The sequence below is a fragment of the Falco rusticolus genome, chromosome 2 (genome assembly GCF_015220075.1).
Source record: "Falco rusticolus isolate bFalRus1 chromosome 2, bFalRus1.pri, whole genome shotgun sequence".
Taxonomy (NCBI): Eukaryota; Metazoa; Chordata; class Aves; order Falconiformes; family Falconidae; genus Falco; species Falco rusticolus.
In genome coordinates, this window is record NC_051188.1 from 95353690 (window position 1) to 95371410 (window position 17721).

The window sequence follows — 17721 nt, forward strand, 5'->3', positions numbered from 1 at the left end:
TTCAGACACCTAGGAAATTACAGCGATAGGTTCTTTCTAAATAGGATTGCTTTTGTCTAAGAAGATTTATGTCACTGTTGTGAAAAAGTATCTCAATGAGTGAGAGGGCACTTCGTTCTTCACAGGCGCTAAGTACTATTTCCCTTAGTTCTGTTACAAGCTGGTGAGAAACTGTCAACATATTTTGACAGGTAGCAAATAAACACTTTTAAAAAAAGAAAATAAGTTAGTTATGAACAAAGGATTTCTGCGGTGTATTATCCCTAAATTCTGATTCCTTAGTTTCTAGCTGTTGGTTATAGAGCTTTATTCCTTTGATTTCCTTGTCTGTCATCTTTTCTCTCTCTTCTTTTTGGGAAATAGACTTACACTGTAACTTGTAATGACTGAATGAACGTTTGGCCAGAATAAGAAAAGTGCTAATTCCCTGAGGAAGAAGTGTGCTGCCAGTATCACTCTTGGACCTGGTTCAGCAGCCACAGAGGCAAGTCTTTTCCAGATTTGGAGTTAGTGCTGTGTAGAAGCTGCATTCATGTGCTATTAGAAAGGTCAAACAAAACAAGACCTTCATGCTTGCTTGAAGTTTTTTCATGTGAAGATGTCGATTGTTTTTTCACCCAATAAATTAGATAGCCTCTGTTTTCCAGAATGAAAAGAATCAAAACACTGAGATTATTAAGGACTTTTCTGAAAGTCAAAGTGAGATTTAAGGGCTGATTTCATAGTTGGCCTCCCAGGTGGGCTTCCTCTCAACTGCAGATGCCTGAAGGGCAGCCATCTGAACTAATTGTCATGGATTCCCATCTAAGTAGGCACTTCAGTTTCTGTGACCTGTTTTAGACGTCTACTTGAAAGGATATAAATTGTCCACCAGCTGTGTAGGTTTCTTCCTGTGGACTAGGGGAGCCTAAGGTGATGAGCTGGGATGGAGGTTGTAGGTGTTTACATTTAGGTGAGACAAATCCATTACTGCCCTAAGGACCAAGCTGGCTTTCCTCCCATAACAGGGTGGATTTGGAAACTTTTTCCTACCTCATCTGGTGTGACATCAGACAGCTTGAGTCACTAGTTCCAGGAGTCATGGCAGAGAAGTGGAGAAGTCACTTCTCCCTGATTTCATAATTGTGTGCTGTCTGCAGTTGTATAGCTACTTTCCTTTGTTTAATAGCAATTAATGTTGAGAAAGCACTCGGTTCATAGAGTAATATTGTAAAATCAAAACCTGGCTTCATTAGTGATCAGCACAGTGAAATTGAATTACCTACTCATTTCCCAGCTGCTGTGTTAGAAGCAACCAAGTTTTAGCTGAAATATTATTCATTCTTCTTTGCTGTTGTCAACAAGAAATGATAAATAGGAGGGAAGGAGTGAAGGTTTCACTGTAATCTACATTTGCAGTTGTAAAGCACGTTACAGCCTCTTAAGGCAGTGTAAGGGGGAATCATGGAAAGCGTTAACAAAAAATGCAAGGCAGCAGTACCTCATACAATAGAAATGATTTAAAATTAATTACTGAAAAATTTCTGGTTTATATTGTTCTTTCTTGATTGAGTAGCCTTGGAGTGAATATTCAGGAAATTAGCTGTTAATGCTTTGTATCACCTGTTAAAGGGAAGCTGACCTGGAAGGTTTACAGTTCCCAAAGTGAGCTGCATGCATTCCTTGGGTGCCCATTATCAGGTAAATAAAGGAGGAAGGAAATTTGGAGGGAACACCAGGGAGGAGTCATAAATAATGTGACTGTGGAAGGAATGTGGAAGGGGAAAAGGTAGTCAGAACTGCCATGAAAGATCCATATGTTAATCCTAGTTGCTGAGTGGTTTAAAAGAGGGACGGTTGGTTGCAAGCAACTGAGCAGTGCAGCTCAGTAGGTTACTGCTCATTGCAGACCCGTGGTGTGCTCTAAATCCTGTGCAATTTGAAGTCGGATGAACTCCTTGGCCACCATCAAGACAGAATAGGCAAGCTTTGTAGTCACAGCCACAATAACTTGCTTTCAAAATCCAGACAGCTTTTGTTTTAAGGTCTGGCCTTCTGTTATTAGCAATTAGTTTTAAATTTTGTTACTAGGTATACAAAAGTCTTGAACTGTACTGTGAAATTCCCGATAGCTGCTACTTACCAAATACTTTTAATAAGGTTTCATAAGATTTTATAAATGAAATGACTTTAAAAATCTTTTCTCTGTATTTTTCATATTGCATGGACAGAAAAAAACCTCATCTAGTAAAGCTGCATTTTTCTAGGTCGAAACCTCGTGCCCCCCTCCTCCCTGACTGTAAGTTTTTGCCCGTAACTCTTTCCTTATAGTTGTAAAAAGTTCTGATGCACTTTCCTACTTACATATTCTTTATTTTTAATCTTAGCTGCACCAATGTAAGAACCTGTCACTATTACAAAGGTGCTTCCATGCACGCTCCTCTTTTGCCGCTGGTATCCTGCTCCTGGCTGGACAACCTCCCGCTTTCCTTTCTGCGAGCTCTGGCACTCATCCCATCCCTCAGAGAGCTGATTCAGCCTGCTAAATGGAAAGAAAACCGTGCGCTCCATTTGCTGTATGGGGTTTGAGACAAGCGCCCAGGCAGAGGGAAGAGAGGCAGTGGCAGCATGCGGCTAAAAGTGGGGGATGGGGGATGAAGGATGAGGGTGACAGGAGCCAGGCTGCTTTATGGTTGGCAATGAATTGCTAGGTCAAACGAGTTCAACCTGCAAAAACCTGCAAAACCTCACCTTTAGTTCTTCCCCTCTCTGGCTTCTCCCTCTAGGGGATTCTTCACCTTCCTGGCTTTATGGTTTTCTCCCTTTTCCTAAACTAGGTTTCCTCAAAGTTTCTCATCTGCCCCTTGGCTAATCTTTTTCTTCCCTGCCTTCCAGTTGGGGGTTTTTAGTCTCCTCCATGCTATTCTTTTCACCTCGGGGTGTGTATTGAAACATGGTGGTGCCCCGCTCCCTCCCCCCCCCCCCCCCCTTCAATGTTTTAGTCCTTTTCTGATGTTTAGCATTTCCTTGTCAGAAGATGGGGCTAAAAAGAAGGTGGTGATGCTGTAGAGCTTGAGGGTAGAAATCCTATCCACCTCTCCCCAGTCTAGTTTGCCTGCTTGCAGTTGCTTTCTGTGGTCAAATGCCATAGTTGCAGAGCGGAGGAAAAAACGTTTGGAATAAGAACTTATGATATATGTAGAGTTCTTGGGTTGAAACCATCTCCTTTATATAAAAAAAACCCAGAACTTCAGAAGGGAAAATGAGGCACTCGGATCCTTCCTCAACACACACCTGCTTAGGGGTCCTGATGATTTGAAAAGTTTGATCTGTAAGGTTTTTTTCTGTTGGATGCTGCTTTCCAATACGTGCTCTGCAACTGCTCAGATATCTACCCTGCCTCATTTTCCAGGAAGGGGAGTAGCACAGATGGTTCACCTGAGAGGCAGAAATGGACTTTATGGGTAAATGCAGATATTGTATTCTTTGTTCATCCCAAGTTAACTGAAAAATAACTCCCTGTCCTGGAAACTCCTAAAAATGATGTGCTCTGCAATAGGAATTAAGATCCACAGAAGATTCATAACTGGAAGCTTGTTGGGTACAGTACATCATCATCAGAGCTCTGGTTCAACTGATATATCTTTCAAGCATGTATTTTGAGTTATTTTACAATTATTTTCCCAAAGTACCTTTTCTTTTTCCCCAAAAGAACTATGTTACCTTTGCTTATTAGATAATGTAACACGCTGGTAACACATTTACCTAAATTGTAGGTTGGAAACAGTAAAAGTAATTGATTTCATAGGTGTCATGTAGCACTAGAATAAGGCCACTTCCTCCGAGAACAACTGCGAGTAGTGGGGGGAGTTACTGTGCTAGCCAAGATTAGTGCAAAACATTGAAAAATGATTAAAAAGATGGAGGAGGGCTCAGGAAATCATCTAGCCTGTCCCCAGCCTCACTCTGCTGAGGTCATGCCTAACTGAGGGAGGTTTATGTATTTTTAAACACTTCCATTGATGGAGATGCCGTAGTCTCTCCAGGCAAGTCACTGCTAATTATAACACAGCAGAAATCAATTTTCCTTCAGAATTTGTTTCATCTTCTACAGTTTGTGTAAATACACACTCAGAAGATGATGAATAGGCCGTGGAACAGCACTTCATTTTTCAAACCCTATGTGTTAAAGAATCATGAGCCTCCGCTCCCAAATCGCGCATTATAAAAGCATTAATTAGAAAGTTAAGTTTATTTGCGCCTCACTCCTTAACCTTTCGGTCCTCGCCCGCCGGACCGGGCCGCCCCGCCAAGCTCCAGGTGCTGCGGGGGGGCGGTGCGGGCGTCCCGGATGCTTTGCCCTGGGGATGCGGGGCGGGACCGCGGGGGCCGCCGCTCCCGAGGGGCCGGGGGGCTCGGTCAGCGCCGCCGCGGGACACCTGGCCCGGCGGGGACCGCCCGCGCCGTCCGAGCGGGGCACGGAGCGCCTCCCCGGCGCCGCCCGCCGCTCCCCGCAGCGCTGCGGGGCTCCGTGCCGCGGCGCCCCCCGCAGGAGGGATCCCCTCGCCCCCCCCGGCGGGTGAGCCCGCAGGTGCGGGCCGGGCTGAGCGCCGCGGGAGGGGGCGGGCGAGTCACCGGCGCTGGGCGGGAGGACTGAAACCGCCGCCCCTCCAGCGGCGCCTCCTTCCCCTGCTCCCGCCCGGCTCTGCCGAGGGGCTGCGGGCTCCCGCGGCGGGGTGGGGACGGCCGGGGGCGGGCTGCGGGCAGGAGTTGCGAGGAGCGGCGCTGTGGTCGGGGGCCGCCGGGCGGGAGCCCCGCGCTGCCGCCGCCGCCGAGGGCAGAGCAGCGCCCGGCGCCGCCGCGCCGCGGGGAGGGGAGGGGGAGGCAGCGGCCGCTCCGCCCGCGCCCATGGGGGACTCGGTGTTCAGCGAGAAGCCGGCGCTGCGCTACGCGGTGAGTGCCGGGGCGGGCAGGGGCGCCGCGCTGCGCGGGACGGGCTCGGCCGGCGGGGCCGTGGGGACGGCGCCCACGTGTGCCGCGGCCGGCGGGTGGGTGGGCGCGTCCGCCCGCCAGTCCGTGCGCGGAAGCCGCCCCGCGGCGCCGCCGGGGCTGAACAGCGGCTGGGGGTGTGGGGGTGGCGGCCCTGCCCCGGGGGGGACCCCGCGCCCCGCCGCGATGGACACGGCCTCGGCCGCCCTCCGCTCTGCCGTGCGGGAGTTCCGCGCTTCGCCGTCGGTGACATGAGAATATTTTTTGAACGTTAATAAAGGAGGGCGAGGGGAAGCTGGGCTGCAGCCGCACGGAGCGCGGCGGTGCAGCCTGCCCGGGAGGCGGCGGGGGGAGCCGGGCGCCCTGGCGCGGGGAGGCGCTTTGGGGGGTCCCGGGCGCCTCGGCCGCCCGCCTGTCCCCTTCCGGGCTGGCGGGTGCGCCCCATCCACAGGGGAGCCCTCCCAACCTGTGCCGGCACCGCTCTGGTTGCATTTGAGGTAATAGCACCATATTTTATTATTTCCCTCACAAGAGCTTGTGCTGTTGAGAAGCCACTTCCTTTCTACCAGCCTTATTAGGAGCATTTTCTCGGTTGCTGGGACGGCAAAAGAAAAAAAAAAAAAGAGAGAGAGAGGAAAAAAAAAAAAAAAGCCGCGTTAAAACAACCAGCTGCCTCCTCTCCTGAAGTCATAAATAAGTGCTAGAGCGAGTAATAGCATGCGAGGTCTGATGCTGCTCTCCTTTGCACTCATGTAAATAGCGAACAATTTTATTGCTGGCGGTGAGGTTATGCAGGAGCTGTCAGAGCAGGCTTGCTTTTCTGGTCCTGGGGAGCACCGCAGCCAGTATTGCCGGCATGGGTTGATAAGTTTTTGGTTGCTCTTTTTTTTTGTTTGTTTGTTTGTTTTGTTTTCTCGGGGGGCAGTTCATGTCCGTTGTGTTAATAATCTTATACCCACTCAACTATAGATACAGTGTAGTAACACTGCAGTTTTTAGAGGTAACGGCATGTGTGCTACAATAGTTACGCAGAAGCAAATACATTTTGTATCATGTATGAGTAGTGATGATGATTTTACTGGGAAACTAGTTATCATGCATCAAATGAATTGGGACCTCTTAATTTAATGGGAGAATTGCCCCATTCATATTTAGACACATGGCAGAGCAGTGCTGGTCACGTCCCATGCTAGCTCCATGAAACTTTTATTACTTCCTGTGATTGTACTTGTCAGTCTACTATTAACTGCTAGTTACAAACACGTTATTGTTTCTGTCAGTTGGGTATCAGTCCATTTTCTTGCCGGCAGCAGATAGTGCATTAAGTTCAGGTCAGCAGGCGTGGGAAGAGAAAAAAAAAGAAAAAAAAAAAAACCCAACCAAAAAAGAGGGTGGCTGGCTGCCTCAGATGACCATTACCACTGTTGAAAAAACACTGTTCTTTGATTGCTCGATCTTGCAGCAAAGGGGAAACTGTGCACCTAAGAATAATACTTTAAAATAAATTATTTTTTACCGTTTTAAAGATATATTGCAATAATAAAGTAACCACACATAGATACATCTAGGAGGTAGGTGATTTTTGCAGATGATGTTGCTGGTTTTCTTGGAGAATATGAGCCTGGATGCTGTGTGTTATCCATGCATACGCTTAATGTGAAGTCTGTGAACAGCCTAATTGAAAACAAATGCTTGTTGACCTGCGGATAAGCTAAGACTTTAGAGCTTTGTTGGATTGAGGCCTTAGTAATTACTGCTAAAATGTAATTTAGTAATATTCTTGTTAACTTTCAATAATTTTGTGGTGTAAATACAAATCAAGTTCATGGATTGTTTTGATAACTGTGAAATAAAAAATATACAGTTCTAGTATTTAGTAGCAATTAATTTTTTGGCAGAAGAAATTCTGCTTTTTGGGACCAATAATTAAAAGTTTAGTGATTTTCATAAAAGTGCATGAGGAAGCATCTGCATTAGCATCTTGGTTCAGCTCAGCAGTGTGCATTTGAAGGGAATCTCCCAGTCTTCCCCACTCGCCTGCCTTGGTTCATGTCTCTGAGCAGTCCCGGAATGTGGGAAACGGCGGCGTTTGTTCAGGTGATGCTGAACTGGGGGATGTGCTCCTGGTGCTGCCCGGTGCCTGGAGGGTATTCAAGACTTGGGACCTAGCTAGAGTCAGCTTGAGCGTAAGCTTCTGAAATTTGTCTGGTTTGGACATGGAGTCCTCTCTATACCAGCTCCCTGGCTCTGCAGTGCAGTGCTGCCAGTGCAACATGATAATGTAGCTGTAAACCTACAGGGACGCCATTGCTATTCTGAAGCTTCATGGCGTATTTGCAAGCATAGTTTATACAAGCAAAGACTTAATAAAGACTGTAGTGTCTGTGGGGATGATCACATAACCTATAGTGCGTTTGATCCAGCATATATTGTGAGTGGGATGACTGATAATTATGTCACGGTTCTGCTTTGAACTCGTCTTAGGTGTTGACTCACCAAAAAGTTCCAGTAGGCAAAGAGATAATTTTAACCATTTTGTTCAGTGAAAAGTCGGTTAAAAGAAATCAGCTAGTGAAAATGAGTAAAAAATATCTTGCTGAAGGAGAGTAGTTAAAAGAAGGGGGAGGAGGGGAGGGGGGAAAAAAAAAGTTAACTTACTCCGAGTCACAGAAACAATTTTTTTTCCCCTTCTAATACCTTTTCACCAGCCCAGAGACCTCTTCTCCCTTTCTCATATTTATATCCGTATAGTATTTTTAAGAAAACTTGTAGAAAGTTAAATAATATCTCATCCTTGCTGTGTCTTGCCTGGACAAGCTGTACCCTTTAATATTTAGACCTAGATTATTTTTACCTGCCCGCTACTCCTCCAGCTGAATTCACTCTGATTTACAAGCTGGTTTTGCTATTGTGGTGGTTATAGCTGATAGTAAGACCTCCCGATGTTCCAGGAACATTTTTCAAATTATTTCATTGAGAAGGATGGTCACCTTTTTGACTTGAGATTTCATGCTGTTGGTTCCTAAATGCATATGGGTTTTTTTGTTGGTGGGTTTTTTTGGGGGTTTGGGTTAGCTTTTTTTTTTTTCTTTTTAGCAGCAGTTTAATGGGGCAATTAAAACCTGCTTTGTGTATTTTGGCTAAAACACTAGAATGCAATATTGTACTTCCTTTAAGAGATCCATTGATCCATTGATAACTTGAAATGCAATTTTTTGCATATGTGAAGGAAAAGCCTCAAAATAGCCTCAGGTGTTGCCCAACCAACTGGCCCCTCAGTGGTCCAAAGCAAGAAGCTTGAAGTATGATCTGGTTTGGATAAAGCTGTTTTAATCTTGGCGTAGCATCTTTAATCTTGTTTTATCTTGAAACACTTACCAGAAGGGATTTCCCTGAAGGGAAGGAACGTTTGCCCTGATGAGGAAATTCTGGCTGTCTCTAACCAGAGAATATGAGAAAATGGGGAGGAGCTGGGATTTGGAAGCAGCTGCCATGACCTGTGGGGTACTGTGGGGGATTCATCTGAAGAGAAGATGCGAGACTCTTCTTTGTGGCCAAAAATTGGGAGTTCTGGCAGCCAGAGCAGAAGGGATGCGTGGGTCCCTGGAGGACGCAACTATGAGTTGGTTTAACCCTCTGAATCCATTGCTGACAATGACGTCACTGCCAATTCAGATGTCGGAGAGTATTTTGGGAAAAGAAGGGTTTTTCCCTGCCTCCAGCGGTATTTGGGGCATTGTCGTGTCTTGTGCGTTGGCCCAGCCTGCGCCCAGCTGACCCTTTGCTGGTGTGGTGAGCAGACTTGCTGCTTGCTGTTACCATCTTAAATCCATCAGTCTGTGTGGAAGGATGGAGGAAACAAAAGGAACAGTTTGTGAGGGGAAACTATGACACTAGTGAACCTCAGAATGCCTTCTGGAGCATAGAGGGAGTTAAAAAGAGGATAACAGACATTTTCCTCTGATGTTCTAGTTTTAGCGATGCTAATTTTTACTTGTAACAATTACATTATGGAATAATTCAAAATGGAATAGTGAGATATGTGTGTTGACACTGTACAACTGTAAGCTAGAACTGTAAAAATCTTGTGAGGAGGACCCGAGCACTGATATCCTCCTGTGGGCTTACTTGCGTTTTGCAAGAATCCACTTTTCAAGAGAATTTCTTGCCTTTCTGATTTCAAGACACATTGGCTGATGACTTGAGCCTTCAGCTCAAGTCGTGGATTTTAACAACAAAATTACATGCCGCAAGCAGACCACTTTTATTACTGTGATTGCAGGAAATCCTACAAGTAATTTATCTTACAGGACTAATAAGTGTGCTGCTGTCACCTAGACCATTTGTCTGGTTTCTTTTTCTTCCTAGTGTGCTGACTGGCAAGAAGCAGTGCAGGAGCAGACCAGACTGGTGCATATCCAGATCAGCCATAGTGTACACTTGCAGTCAGGTTTGGTGAGGTGGAGGAAAGGCTGCGGGATTCAGGCAGTACTCAGTATGAGAATAAGTTCTTGCCCACTGCGCTCTGAAACTTACAACGTCTCTGCTCCATGGGAGGTAGCTGCTTATTTTCTCATATTCTGAGTACTCAAAGGCAGAGTTATGTCCTTCAAAAAATTTAAATCACTCTGTAGGTGCCGTTTTCAAATTAGGAAATTGTGAAGAAACCTTCTAACTTCATCAGATAAGCAAGCTAGAGAATTAGTAGCAGAGGTATGGTTAATGTGAAATCTCTGGCATCTGACTCTTAGATTTTATTCAGCAGGGGCTTATGCTGACTTCATGCTCATTGGATCTTTTGCTGGAGGAATATGATCTCCGATGGCTATTGAGCTCAATCCTTCATTCTTCATTTGGGTGAAATTCCCAGTGTCGGTGATGATTCATGCTTACGCTTTTGCAACATTTGAATATATATATATATATTCCTATATATAAATATAGGAAATGAGCACTATTTGTCGCTCAATAGTGAACACCAAGGCCAAGCTTTGATTGGGATTGATGGAACCTGAAGTGAGTCCAGCCAGCTGTTCTCTGCTATGCGGAGCAGTTAATGCCAAAGTGCTGGGATGGGGGGAAGTCAGAAAATGAAGAGCTCTTGTGTGTGTCACGGGCTTTAAAAAAGTTGCAGAATGTAGATTTCAATTCATATCAGGTCATCTTTTTTACAGCGCTTGAACTCTTGATGTATTCCTGGGGCTTTCCACACACACATGGATATGAGCATCTTTCCTCTCATGTGTGCAGGAGAAAAGGTGGGGCAGATGCAGTTTGAGTTTGGCAAGGTTTGCTAGGTCAGGTGCAGACCCATGCTGATGTGGTCATATTGGTCTGTCCCTGGGTACTGGCCCGGAATAGAGGTTGCCTAAAGTATGAAGAAAGTGGCCATCCTGTCTATACACAGCAGAATGTAAAGCTTTCCTTCTATTCAATTTCTCTGCCTGTCTTTACGTACTATAATCCATCACTGCAGTGCAGTTATGATTCTTGTAATAGTATTTACAAAGGTGCTGTTTAATAAAACTCTGTGTGAGTGGAGTTTCAGTGTTTTTATTCAGAGGCACACAATCATATTGCTCTGATGTGGTGGTATGTTTCCCTGGTACAGTTTACGCTGATTTTCTTTCTCAAAGAGGGAATGTAATCAACCAGCAATAGTGTTTTATAAAGCTGCTGGATGGCTGAGGTTTTGAGCTCGTGATGCTGAGGAAGCCTGTCTGAGCAGCAAGGTCATATGTGGCCAAAATCAGCAACCTGTGCCTGGAAGGAGGGTTAGCCATGCAGATGAAGTGCAAGATGAGAACTGAGGATTTCAGTCTCTGTTGTGTTCCTTTTTGGTGATTTTTGAGCAAGGCTCCTCTCTGGTCCTTTTTTTTTTTTATTATTATTTGTTTTTCTGCAGAAATACTTTTCTTCCTAAATGGACTGGCATGTGGAAACACATGCTAATCTTTTAAAGTTGTTCAGATGTGAAGGTGGTTTGATACAGAGCTACCCTGAAGTGAAAACGTTCGACTCCATGTGGTCAGTATTCCCCTCACAGCCTGATGTTTGTATCTCGGTTCGTTTTCACGGAACCTTTTTGAAATTCACGTGGGCACATTTTTATACTTCTTTCAGCCTGAAGAGCAAAGCTGTGTAAATGGAAGATGATTGAGGTCACAGATATGTTTAGATAGTTGGTTCTACTTTTATTTATCTTCAGCTGCTAATCAGTTACCTTGTATGCCTGAGTGTCTGCATAGTACTGTGAAGGAGGCTACTTGCTTGAGAGATTTGTTTTTATTGACTTAAAAATAGTAAAGTAGTTTTGCTAGCCACAGCTTTTCAAAATTTAATTTACTTAGAATTAAAAGGACACTTAAGAAATTATCTGTTTTACATGTCAGGCTTACAGGGTTTTTTGACCGCTTCTGAACTTCTTTCATTTGTCTGCCAAGTACCTCTGCCGTTCGCAGAGTAGTATACTTGTGCAAGAGCCGTTTGCTGCTCTTGTTCTAATGCAATACCTGTACCTGCAGTAGAAATACAGCTGAACTCTCAGTGGCTTGGAAAAGATGTACTCAGCATTCGAATTTTACACTATTCCTGCCTTTCTGCGGCACTTGAGAATGTAGAAAGCCATATCAGTCCGTGCAGTGCAATGGCTTTTTCTCATCTAGGGAATAAAGGAGGTGTGCATGCATTATATTGCTTACAAGAAGAATTTGGCAACCTTTCTGTAGCAAGTCGTAGCTGATGAATCCACATGGTTCATACCGAGTTTCTCTAAAGGGGTGTCAAGTATTAATGCTCCCTTGGGAGATACCAGGGTCTTAGTGGGCATGGCTGACTCAAAAAGAAAAATAAGTAATGTTTTTCTAATGATTGCTATCTAAGCATTATTGACAGTGCACAGTTAAAAGAATTTCCTGAATTTATCCTCCATAAATCAGAAAGCATTAGGAATTGCTAATGGAGAATTGAATGTTACAACTTAAATAGATGGTAGTAGCGTTCAGTTGCTAAGGACAACATAAGTAAAGTCTGGGTTTGTTCGGGCCTTGGTGCTCTCAGGTATGCAGGAAGAGCAAGTGCTGATCATAACTACCTGTAAGATAAACTGATGTTATTTCATTCTTGGATGCTGTACATTTTTGCAGCAGGCAAATGAATCTTTGGAAATTATACTGGAGGCCGTTTGATATTTCATCATATGATTGAACTGTTTACTTTTCAGTAATGTCTTATATTTTTGTGCATTACTTTATCTGAATCTGGTTATCAATCACCTTTGCTATGCTGCCTTGAAGGTAGACGACCCTATGATTTTTATAATCGCTGCTGTGCTGTGTACTTCCACTATACTAGAGCCAGTCTTCACTGTTTATTTTTTTAAATCAAGCATCTTGAATGGCTAAGTATGTCTATAGGTACCTGGTGGGTAGCGCCCAAACTTTGGCCCAAGTGTCGGTATATCCTGAACCTTGCAGTTATTTTCTTTCAGTGTTGATAAGGGTATAATATTTATAAAGGTTTACATAGTTAGAGTTGATTGCATTGTCTGAGTTGTTAGATTTGATTGAGAGACCAAGATTGGGTTGTGTTTGATGTTGATTATTTTCTCCTTTTGCCTGTTAGTTTGTAAAAGCTCCTGTTATGCTCATCTATACGTGACTTGGCGTATAGATTCAGTATCCTTGCAAGCTGAAATTCTCATTTGAGTAGATTACTGTACTTTTTCCAGTCTGGTCCTATTAATAAATATCCTGAGGCTTGAAAAGCAGTTTGTTGTTTAAACACAAGCTGTGGAAAAGAATGTGAAGATCATCGTTTGATAGATGGATATTAAGCTTGCTTCGAAACTTGGAAATACTTTCATACTTGACAGGTGGGGTCTTGAAAGAACATAGTATGTAGTGCTATCTGTATGAAAACCAAACCCATAAACAAATTGTGTAGGAAGAAAACCATAGGTACTTACAGCTTGGTCCTGTTCTTGCTGAAGTATGTCCCGCTCTTGAAACAGATGTTGAGTCCAGCTTTGTGCAGAGGCCACACCCTCTGTTTCCCTTGGCAAATTGTCTCGCATTCCAGTGACCCTCTGGGCAAAACATCCTTTAATTGGTACTGTGGCCTTAAATGTTTCCTTTTTTCCTCTGTGGTAAATTGTCTGTGTCCTATATCATTGCAGGCTGTCATTAATATTTGCATATTGTGATTATAAAAGGCTTTTGTAGCTGCACGTAATTGAATGCTGGAAATACTCCCCATTTCTATGGACGTTATGTTAAATAAAAGCAAGTGATTTATTTTAGTACAGAGTACAGTACTGAGGAGCTTGTGGCAGAATGTCGGAGATTTTGTTGGTTTGCAAGCAGAGATATTTGAGTAATTGGGGAACCCCCTGATTGCTTCCTCTCCCAGATGTCTCTTTCTGTGGTCTTTCCTTTTAAGTGCTTTCGTACTCTGGTTCATAGCCCATTCCAGCATCTGAGCACATCTGGGCAAGTGGTAGAAACAGGTGGTAGAAGAGAAGGCACATGACTTGGCTTTTTAGTGGAGGCCTTTCAGAGTTGCAGCTGCGGAATCTCTTAGTTCTTGCGCTGTCTGCAGTGTCTTGCAAAGGTAAGGGTAGAAGCAATAACCGGGTGGTTTCTTTCAAGCCACGAGAAGCAAACATGAACCTCAGGAGATGCTTTTCCAGTGAGAGATGTCACATATCCAGGTCTTTGGAAGATGTACATATCTCAATGACATATTTTCACTGGAAATATATGATGTACACCTGCATACCTCTTAACATCATCTGGGTGACAGGCAGTGCACTGTAACACTACTGTTCAGCTCTGGAATAGGAGATTCATCTGCTGACCTGTGTCCTTGTAACCTCTGAGTTGAATTGCCGTGGTGCTGCATGCCTGGACAACTGTTGGAAGACCACTGGAGACTGTTGCTAGTAGAGATACAGCACCATGTAGCAGCTGAGCATTGCATCCATCGCTTCCAGTTCTGCATGAGGTACAGAAGCCTAAGCCATCCAGGAGCAAAAGGCAAAAGATTTCACCTACTCCCATGCGGTGTCACACGAGCCTGTGAGTCAGTCCTGTTGTCAGCATGCCCTGGCAGTTTTGGATTTAAAGCCGTTGCATTTTACAGAGGCAGTTTGTAGTTCCTCTTCAGCAGAAAGTGAACTCCTGCTCAGTTTGAGTTTCAAAGCACACAGTTTTTTCTGTCAGGCAAGGATCTTGCCTGTGCATTGTTCTGGGCTCCTCTGCTTTCTTGTGGATGTGTGGAGCCAACAGTTGGATGTTCTAGCTGGAAGAAATGAAGTTGCTAGTGATGAACTTTGTTTTCAGGATTAATGAGGAGCCTCAATATGAATTCCTCTATAAATAGTTATGGATCTTTCTTTCTTTCTTTCTTTCTTTTTCTTTCTTTTTTTTTTTTTTTTTGCATGCAATTGTCCTGAAATGTATTCAGGAGGTTTGATTTTAGATTGATGTAAGTCTTAAATTTAGTCTTAAGGCCACGGGAAAACAGACTAATTAAATGCAAAGTTGAGAACTTCACTGCCGCCTTACCTGTCTTCATCCAGAATGCGTCTGCATTTCAGTCAGGTTTTTCCATGCATGACTGCACAGCCTGTGTGAAGCAATGTCAAATTCTATGAGAATGTCAGATGATAAAAGTGTTGCAACAGGGCAGAATTAATCTTCATCAGAATCACAGAAAAGGGGTAAAAAAGAACAAACTGAGTCCTTCGTAGTTGTACGTTACTCTGTCAAATGTTTTTGTTACTAAATTTAACAAGGAGAGTGTGAGTTGCTTACGTTTATTTACAAAAGAGATGCTCTTGTCCTTTCTGATCGCTGATCAGCTGATGATTTACCTTCTGGCTAATTATTTTTTTTGGAAATTCTCCCTGCTGTGAGCTCTCTAATGGAGGATAGTTATTGCAGTACATGTGGTTCATGGCATTGGAAGTGGTCCTTGCAAGTCTTTAATTATCTGATAGCACTGTGGGAAAGCCTTCCTTGATATGAGAAGTCTGGGAGACTTCCTTTATTGAGTCTTTCTGAATGAATTTGGACAATTTGTCTGTCAGTGTTACTGAACAGAATCATGTATTTTCCTTCTGGAGAGGGTATATAATGGTTGGAGAGTACTTAAATCCTTCAGTGCTGGAACAGCATTTCTGGCTATAAATTAAGGTTGTCATATCGTACCTGCTAGTCTGTAAATTAGACTGAACTGGAGTCAGGATTGTGAGTCTTCCAGCAGTGGGATGAATTTGGGTTTTTCCACTGTGTGGCACACCATTTTGTATCCCTTTTCATTTACGCATTTCCGTCATCCATTTAAAGTTATCTATTCTGTTTGCATTGCTGCAGGCTTTCTCAAATGCAGGTAAGCAACACCTATTTTTGTGCCTGTAAATATGTCACGGTGCCATTCAGACATGTCCTTTGAAGTGATGGGGAAAAAAATGGCACTTTGGAGTCTCAAATTTGTTGTCTTTCAGTGACTTTTAGGTTTTTATAGCTGAATGTGAAAAGGTGCCTTTGCTAGGAGCCAGTCCCGTACACTTAGCCAGCTGAAACCTTGGGCTGTGCTGCTTTTTATTTTATTTTTTTTTTAATTTCTTATGTGGTGTTGCCCATACAAAATACTCAGTAATTGTTACTGTGCAGCAAAACTCTTGCAAGGCAGTTGCACCTCCCTTTCTGCTCTGCAGGGCTGAAAATGGTGAAGGGCAGTATTTTAGTCCTTGGAGTAAATAGAGAGTAATTGAAATGCACACTGAGAGTAGATCTGATGACTAGCAAGCTACTGAGTTTTTTTTCCGTCTCTTGAGCATAACCCCAAACTGTTTGGCAAAAAATATTACTGCCAGGAAGATCCCTTGCAGTTATTATCTATGACTATAATGTGGTACCTATTACCTTAACTTGCATGTGGCATTAAGCAGAGTTTACTTGTATCTGGCTCATTTTCTACCACTTGTTTAAATTACTTGCCCTTTATGTAGAATTCATGCCTGAAAAAGGAATTGCAAGTGAAGAAACATCACTGAATTCCTTTCCTTTAGTAACATGTTCCTGAGGGTGGTTTTTTGTTTATTGCTTTTTTTTAAAGTTCTCTTAAATTCTGTCTCTTGCAAGAAAGTGAGAAAATGAACCATTGTGAAAAATAGATGCTGTATAGGTTGTCCAAAACGATGTCATTAAAACACTTGGTAGAGCACATTATCAACCCAGCCGATCCTGTATTGTTTCTAGTGGAATATTTACCATTTTAAATCAGTTTTCTAGTCTTTACTACATCTTTGGTGTTATAATAAATATAACAATTGGCAATTGATAATTATTTACTTTAATGTGTGAGGTTTTGCACATTAGGTCATCCCTTTCATTAGAAGTCACAGGAAATAGCAGGGTTTCCACTTCTTCCAAGTTATGGGTGTGTGTGTTCATATTTAATTTGCTAACATATGTTCTCTAAGATAGGTTTGTTAGAACTGAGATCATACTGTACTCCTTTGTCAACTATATTCCTTTTGATTTTGCTGGTGTCATTTTGCAAGGTGGGGCTTTTGTTTGAACCCTTCAAATTCACTTGTGCTGGAGGGCTTCAGCTGCAAAGATGTAGAAGGTTGACGTTAAAATTATTCCTTTTGTTTACCCGCTTGTCTTGTACGGATTGTTACCGCATTGTGTGTGTTAGTCTTGTGTGTTTGAGACACTTGTATGTTTGATCTCTTATCTAACACCGTTCTTCTCTTAAGGGTGCTAGTCAAGGTTTCATTTTACAGGGATGAATGTGTTGTTTACTTACAAATGCACTATCTAAAGTTTTCTGAAATGCTGCAACTTTGCTCACACTGAAGTCTGGAGTGAAACAAACTTCATCTTCACTGAATGCAGATTTCAAACATTGCTTCTGAAAATCCCAGCATTCGCATGGCTGCTTGACAAGGGTAGGGATGGTTTCAGTGTATTCTCCGAGTTGCTTGTGAGGTCTTTGTTTAAAATAAGTTTTTTCCTTTTTCCTTTTCCGTTGATACATGGCCTCACTTCTGCCACATCATTCTGTGTGTGCAGCTCCATGCGCTCCCCTCTGCTCCCCAGGACAAAAAATAACTTACGTGGTAGTACCTCTTTCTTCAGTGCAGGCATCTGAAACATCTGTTGGAAATTCCTGGGTTAACTTGTATCTCTGAGGTTTGTTTTAGGTTCTCGAAGCTCAGGGGATTTTTGAATTGGGGTGGGGTGGGGGGTGGTTGGTTTTTTTGGGGGTGTTTTTGTTGGTTTTTGTTTGGTTGTGTTCCATTCCCCCCCAGTAATCCAGCCAGTAACTTATAATGAAAACTCAAATTGTGGAATAATTGGTCCTTTTCTCCCTAAAGTGCCTTGTATACTGTTGTTATGTCCTGTATAATTATTACAGTTGAGAACATGGAATTTTGTCAAACACCTTTTATCAGTATTTTTAGTTCTCAGGACTTCATTAGTTCTCCTGTGGTCAGGAGGATGTTTAAATCCTGTTTCTGTTACTGATTTCATTAAAGCAGCATGTCCTATAAATTTCCTTTAAAATCATTGACAATGTATACTGCAAAAATTTGGAGTTCTTTTTGTATAAACTGATAGTGGTGTGTGCTGTACTAGAAATACTAGTGTTAAAAATATGTGTTTCTTAAAGGCAAATTGCAAACATTTTATTTTCTTTCTGACAATCAGCACACAGGTGGAGTTGAATATTTGAAAG

General features: G+C 43.2%; 1 protein-coding gene across 3 annotated transcripts in view; it reads left to right on the forward strand.

Moving 5' to 3' along the window:
• Positions 1-17721, forward strand: part of ARHGAP6 (Rho GTPase activating protein 6) — a 336609-nt gene that overhangs the window by 164506 nt on the left and 154382 nt on the right. Inside the window, exon 1 of one of the 3 annotated variants that reach the window (XM_037377476.1) lies at positions 4750-4932. The exons of the other annotated variants lie outside the window; for them this stretch is intronic. Coding sequence (XP_037233373.1) covers positions 4888-4932 — 45 coding nt within the window. The 5' untranslated portion in view covers positions 4750-4887. Of the gene's footprint in view, positions 1-4749; positions 4933-17721 lie in introns of those variants that run through there. 3 annotated transcript variants of the gene reach the window in all.